The sequence below is a fragment of the Notolepis coatsorum genome, assembly GCF_963971535.1.
Source record: "Notolepis coatsorum genome assembly, chromosome: 13".
NCBI lineage: Eukaryota > Metazoa > Chordata > Actinopteri > Aulopiformes > Paralepididae > Notolepis > Notolepis coatsorum.
The window spans coordinates 20,602,542-20,610,137 of NC_140177.1; the positions used below are offsets into that span (position 1 = coordinate 20,602,542).

Consider the following 7,596-nt stretch of genomic DNA (forward strand, 5'->3'; position numbering starts at 1 on the left):
ATTAATAATAATAACTTATAGTGGACAGACACAACATACAAAGTGAGAAATTAGGGGTTAAAGGCCAAGTTGAAGAGGTGGGTTTTGAGGAGTTTTTTTGAATGAGTCCAGGGTTGGGGCATTGCGGAGTTCTGCAGGGAGGGAGTTCCAGAGGGTGGGAGCTGCCACACTGAAAGCTCTGTCCCCAAAGGTCTGCAGTCTGGTTCGGGGAATGGAGAGATGACCAGTGTCTGTGGATCGCAGGGACCGTGACTGAGTGTAGGGGTGGAGGAGGTCAGTGAGGTACTGAGGTGCCAGAGCGTGGAGGGATTTGTAAGTGAGCAGGAGGGTTTTGTAGGTGATGCGGGATTTGATGGGGAGCCAGTGGAGGTGGATGAGGGTGGGGGTGATGTGCTGCCAGCACATGGGTTAGCAAGGTTCTGACTAAATGAAAGCAATGCATAAAGTGCAGACATGAGTATAGAATAGACAGAATAAGAGCATTGACTTGAAGGTGCCATAAGATCTAACATGTTGTCTCTGTTTTCTTTACAGTGCAAGTGCCAGTTTTATAGCATCCGTCTACAATAACGTGACGTGTCTATGAGAGAAGTGAACAGGAAGAGGAGCTTGGATAATGAAGGACCTGAGGAGATGTTCTAGATGACTAGAGGACTCGGAGAAAGCACCTTCCCGGTCTGGTCCAGCATTACTGGGACTGGGACTAGGACTGAGACTAGGACTAGCCTTCGCATCACTGTCTGAAAAGACACATTGCTTCGGTACGGTGCAAAGACAGAAAATGCACAAAGCCAAACCCACTGTTTTTTTTTTACAATATATGTACTGAAGGAAACTGAGAAAGTAGTCATTCCTTTATTCTATTCTACATCATTATTTGGTGCAGCCACTGTTGTATAATTGTTTATGTAAATAATACTTTTCAAAGAAACACTGTCTTGGTTTGGATAGAATTTCACATCTTCAACAGTTGATGTTTTAACTGTTCTATTGTCTTTTCACTTTTTGATAATCCCAAAATCAGTATGAAAGAAAGATGCTGTTGTAGTCAAATTGTCAATTGTATAACATCACAGATGTTGTCCGTGGGTTGCTTGAGATGTCGTGAATAAGCTCTGGAAGAATGTCACATTGAAAGACTTTCCTTTTCAGCCGGTGGATGCAGTTCCGAAGCTATGAAATACGAAACTTTGTGTATATTTCATTTACTGTCCAATTTTAAATGCCAAAATTGTCTGCTAAGTGATTCGTTTTGAGAATATATGCTCAAAGTGAGCAATGCTGCTGTTTTATGCAGAAAGGACAGTATTTCTCAGACTTAGGCTGCCAGTATGAAGCTTATGTTAGCCATACATTAACAATAAGTAAGTTTTGTAATTTAGACACCATAAAGGGATTCATTCATTATGCCAAATGCAATAGCTATATGTAAAAGATGTTTTTAGTGTTTTATATTTTTTCATAGTTTTAATCAATTGTTATTGTTTGTATGATTTACCTGTACATCCATTCATTTTACTTTCCAGATACAAGAGTATTAGAGTGTTATAGTATTAGAGTGTAATCTGTGGTCCAAATACACTCTTTATACCTCCAACAAATACCAGGCTCATTATGGGATCAATCCAATACAGAACATTTAGCACAATAAAATGTGAAGACTAATGGTGTGTGTTGTCAATACATATTTCCATTGAAACTGTTGAGAAGCTCAGTAGGACATGGCCTGAAAGATCGGACGATAGGACGTCTTTACTTCTGAAGTGTTTTTTCCACAAGGATTATAGAAGCAAAAAAAAGCATGAACACAACTTGATGTGCCATTCACTCTCCTCTTCTGATGTTATTATCATAAGATAACATATACAAAGATATTCCTTTATTGATTCCCTTGGGGGGGGGGGTACAGTTATGGGCAGGGCAATAGTAGAACGACATAAATATATGCAATAAAACTAGATCTGAATATAAAAATATGAGAAAGAAATAAAGTGTGTAAACAATATAATTAACTCTGAATATAAAAAGATGAGAATTTATGGTTAACACTTTCCGTGCCACGCCTCTGTGTCCTATTTACCCCGTTGAATGCCACCGCTCTATTCAATGACAGAGCACTCGCATTTGTGAACGCATAAACTATATCTTAAATTATGGCTATGTGTCTAATACGACCGTCGCTTATCAATGACTTGTTTGCAGTCAACATTGTCGAAACGGATTGTTTTTTAATTGGTTCATTTCCGTTTTATACCATTTTGAAAAACGCTTGTTTTTTGAAACTTTCAGGAAAAAATTTAAGATTCTGCAGGAATCGCGCTTTACTGTAATACACAAAACACGTTGTCATTTTTCGGCCTATTTATGAATCGTTTTCAAATAAACGCTAGATTATCGATAGTATATGTGTACTTATGCACGCTATAGAAGCGGGCTGAAAAATCCATTATCTTATTTCCTGATCAGCTACACACACTCACAGCCACATATATTGTTTTCACCTATATACCTATATATATACCTGTATACACACATAGGGGACACGTTGATATATAGGTGAAAACAGCTCTGATTATCCCAATACTGGTCAAATAGATTCCTTACCTCAGATCAGATGTTCTCCAAAAAGATTATTCCAATTCCTGATCGCCATTCCAAATATCGATCGCGTTTATTGATCCAACGCTGGGTGGTCAAAAGACATATTCCACGCTGTTCTGGTGGTGGGCAATAACTTGGATCGTCTCCGATTACTTGTCTGACAAGTAAAATGTGGATTCCGGACTCTTTTTCCCCCATGCGTTTCATTCAGTGCAATCCAATGGGGTGCCGTACCATCCGGAGAGACGATAGGGGGCGGTATTTTCCCTGTTCGAGCTCAGACAGATCCCCACTGGTAACGTGAGGCTAGATTGATGAAAAATGAATGGAAATCGATAATAAAAAAAATAACTATTAAAAACTAGATTCCTCGTCGGCTGGCACTTAACGGTTGGCATGAACTAACGAGAAATCTCGTCGCTGGCACTCAAAGTGTTAATGTTCCTCAAGGGAATCAATAAAGAAATTGTAATGTTTGGGTCTTTTACTCTCTCCTAGGAGTAAAAGCTCCTAGCGCCACCCTGGAGTATTTCACCCTCTCTATTCTTCCAGGTTGTCCTGATTGCTGATTGACGCCTGCTGTGTGTTTGACTCTCTTTATAATGGCCTTGTGTTTATTCTCTCATTTGTCAGTTCTTCATCTAACGTTACCGTGAGTAGCTGTCTACGGAGAGTCGTGTCGCTCCAGGCCTGGAGGATGCGGCTGTCGTGTTTTTGATTGTTTGAATGTTTGTTTGAATGTTTAATTATTATTTAGTTTGTTTTTCTTTTGTATAATACCAGTATCGCTCTTGATGTTTTTGGTGATTTGATTTGATTTTATTAGGGATCCCCATTAGCTGGTGCGATAGCAACCAGCTAGTCTTCCTGGGGTCCACACACAAAAAAAACACACAAAAACAATCACTATTGCAAAAAACTAAATTATTAAAAGTCAGTACACACAATGCATAATGAACCTACTGTAACAATTAATATAGCTAAAATTACATTAGTGTAAAACAAAAACAAAAAATTACTTTACAGTGTTAAAAACAATTTAAAAACAATTTAAGATTCTTTTTAAAAGTGAATCTACTGTAAATGCAGCAGAGGTGAGAAGAGCAACTACCGTCTCTGCACCTTTCTTTTGCACTGCATTTGGGTTCAACACACCTGAGTCGTAACAGAGACTATTTTGGTGGTGGTGGACCGCTTCTCCAAAGCGGCTCACTTTATTCCTCTCCCCAAACTCCCCACGGCTCGGGAGACAGCTGACCTAGTGGTGCAGCATGTTTTTCGGGTTCACAGGCTTCCTTTAGATATAGTCTCTGACCGGGGTCCTCAGTTCGCCTCCAGGTTCTGGAAAGTGTTTGCTTCCACTCTCGGCGCCTCCGTCAGCCTGTCATCTGGGTTTCATCCCCAGTCTAACGGGCAGACGGATCGCGTCAACCAGGATCTGGAGGGTGTTCTGAGGTGTTACGTCTCCGGTAACCCGGCAACATGGAGTCGGAAGCTGGCGTGGGCAGAATATGCTCATAACACTCTTCTCTCTTCCTCTACAGGGTTGTCGCCTTTCCAATGCCAATATGGCTTTCAACCTCCCCTTTTTCCCGAGCAGGAGCAGGAGGCAGAGGTGCCCTCCGTCCAGGCTCACGTGGCTCGCTGTCGCAGGACCTGGAGCCGGGTTTGGGCGGCACTGCGGAAAGCCTCTGTTAGGGCTCAGCATCAGGCCAACCGCAAGCGCCGTCCGGCCCCGGTTTTCCATCCGGGACAGAGGGTTTGGCTTTCAACTCGAGATCTTCCCCTCCGGGGGTCGAGTCCAGGAAGCTGGCTCCACGCTTTGTGGGTCCCTTTAAAGTGGTTCGTCGGGTTAACCCAGTGGCCTACAGGTTGTTACTCCCAACTTCCATGCGGGTTCATCCGACGTTTCACGTTTCGCTTTTAAAACCCTTTCTCACTTCGCCCTTGTCCCCGCCGCTCCCCGCTGTTCCTCCACCCCGCATCCTTGATGGACAGACGGTCTACACTGTGCTGAGGATCGTGGGTTGCAGGCGGAGGGGTAGGGGGTTTCAGTTTTTGGTGGATTGGGAGGGGTACCGGGTAGAGGAGCGATCCTGGGTGCCTCAGAGGGATATCTTAGATCACAGTCTTATTGATGACTTTCGTAGACTGCATCCCGAGGCCCCTAGATGAACGTCAGGTGCCATACGCCGGGGGGGGGATACTGTAACGTTTGAGTCTTTTACTCTCTCCTAGGAGTAAAAGCTCCTATAGCGCCACCCTGGAGTATTTCACCCTCTCTATACTTCCAGGTTGTCCTGATTGCTGATTGACGCCTGCTGTGTGTTTGACTCTTTATAATGGCCTTGTGTTTATTCTCTCATTTGTCAGTTCTTCATCTAACGTTACCGTGAGTAGCTGTCTACGGAGAGTCGTGTCGCTCCAGGCCTGGAGGCTGCGGCTGCCATGTTTTTGATTATTGTTTAATTATTATTTAGTTTGTTTTTCTTTTGTATAATACCAGTATCGCTGTTGATGTTTCAAAAATAAAAGGAAACACTGTTTTTGGTGAGAAGAGCAACTACCATCTCCGCACCTTTCTTCTGTACTGCATTTGGGTTCAACACACCTACCTGAGTCGTAACAGGAATATCTTACAGTGTAAACAAAGGTGCAGATGAGGGTCCGTATGCCCTATCTGTTGCCTATACAACAAATATAGGCAACAAAGAATTTGAATCTGAATATATGCTATGAGTAAGAGTAAAAGTAAACAGTATACACAAGGTACCCTAACTGGCATGATATACATCACATGTTGTAGTCTGTGCAGGTTTTGGCGATTAAGTCAGAAACACCTGGGCCCTCATGCATCAACGTGGACGTAGAACTTGACCTACTTCCACACGTAAGCACGGAATGTAGAACTAGCGTACGCACAGGGAAGTCGGCATTCATCACACGTGCGTACGGAGGCTCTATGCCCTGCCGTGTTGATGAATACCACTTTGTTCTACCGTCAATGCTCGTGCATGATTATCCATATATGGTCATGAAAATGAGGAAACACCCCCCATGGGATGTGAAATAATGGACCGACCCGAGCGGGACTCCGAGAAACTCCACGGAGAATTCACTGCTGTCGAACCAAGAAGACACTATCGCGTATTATGATTTATGGGATAAATAAAAGGCGGACTCGTAAACGGTGATGTCAGATATCAACGGCTCCCTAAGACCATTGCTGCAATTCTGCCTGGACAGCTCAAAATACTAATAAAGACCGTTCGTTGACCACTGTTTGGCGTTGGTTGTGTGTCATTATAACCGTGCTGTAATATGAATGCCTTTATTAGTTGTGTTCGATTGGCTATATGATTTTTAGATCTATTTTGTTGTCGGCTAATAAAGACCGCGCTGGAATATGACTGCCTTTTCCCGTGTTGTTTGATTAATACCCACGGATTAAAGTTCTCCTCAATTCTATTCCAAATCGCGATGGATCTCCCGTCAATTTTCTACCTGCTGCATATGATTTCTAGAGGCATAATAATCTATTTTGATGTCAGTATTGGGTAGCCTATATAAACAATATAATACGAGAGCATATACAAGAACAATGAATCTCACTGCATGTATGATAGCCTGCCTTTCAATACATGAACTTGAATTCCATCATGTTTGTGTGCGGGACTCAAGGCTGCTGTCACAATGGGTGGTACCGCCGTACAGTAATTGAAGAGTGGACATGGACATGCCAGTCGGACGGAAGGATGGCACCAGCAACCGGGGCTCAGCCAACGGGGCTCGGATATCTGCTGTCGCAGACACTGGCGCGCAGTCGGACCTTTGGTCTCTGGAGGAGTTCCTGGCCTGCGGTTTCGCGCAGGACGACCTGCGACCCGTCAGCCTCAGCCTGTCAGCCGCCAATCGATCCCCCATAGCCATCGAGGGAGCGTTCTTCGCTAGGCTCTCGACGACCTGCAGCGGGGGGCGCGTTACGTCCTGCCGTTCCATGGTATACGTGAGCAGCTCAGTCCGGACTATGTTCCTCTCCTACGAGTCGTTGCTCAACCTCGGCCTCTTGCCTGTGAACTTCCCGTCGGACGACGTTACAGGGGGGCCCAGGGACGGGCGTAGCCCTGACACGGCTGACACGCCAGACCGACCATTGTCCGTCAATGCTATTAGGTCAACCAACGGCGGCTGCGTAGGGCCAGGTGACCCCCAGGACGCACAGTGCTCATGCCCCCAGCGCACGGTCCCCCCCGCGCGCCCCGCGGCACTGCCGTTCCCCTGTACGCCAGAGAACAACAGCCGGATGAAAGGTTGGCTACTCGGGAGATATGCCTCATCGACGTTCAACACCTGCCCTCATCGGGCATTGCCATGCATGGAAGGACCGCCTATCGAGATGCACGTGGATCCCGCAGCTACACCCAAGGCATGCCACACCGCGGCCAACGTGCCTCTACACTGGCAGCGGAGGGTCCACGATGACCTCCTGCGGGACGAGGCCCTTGGGGTCATTGAACGTGTGCCATACGGCGAGCCTGTCACGTGGTGCCATCGTATGGTAGTCACTCGGAAGCACGACGGTTCCCCCCGTAGAACCGTGGACCTCTCCCCCCTCAACAAGTTCTGCCAACGTGAAACCTTCGCCACGGAGTCCCCGTTCCACCTCGCACGTCGTGTCCCGAAGGGCACCTGGAAGACCGTCACTGACGCCTGGAACGGCTACCACAGCGTCCCCCTGCGTGAGTCGGATCGCCACCTCACTACCTTCATCACGCCCTTCGGCCGTTGGCGCTACACCAGGGCACCGCAGGGCTTCCTGTCGTCAGGGGATGGCTACAACCGCCGGTTCGACGCCGTCCTCTCGGACTATGAGCGCAAGGAACGCTGTGTGGATGACGTCATCCACTATGACACTGACCTGGAGCAACACTGGTGGAGGACCATCGACTTCCTCACGCGTGTCGGCCGGTCGGGCATCGTGTTGAACCCGGATAA

At 46.1% G+C, this 7,596-nt stretch overlaps 1 protein-coding gene across 1 annotated transcript in view; it reads left to right on the forward strand.

The window, feature by feature from the left end:
• Window positions 1–1,651, forward strand: part of colec12 (collectin sub-family member 12) — an 81,615-nt gene extending 79,964 nt beyond the window's left edge. The window contains exon 10 of the mRNA XM_084327002.1: window positions 535–1,651. Coding sequence (XP_084183128.1) covers window positions 535–554 — 20 coding nt within the window. The 3' untranslated portion in view covers window positions 555–1,651. The remainder of the gene's footprint in view (window positions 1–534) is intronic.
• Window positions 1,652–7,596: the final 5,945 nt, after the last annotated feature.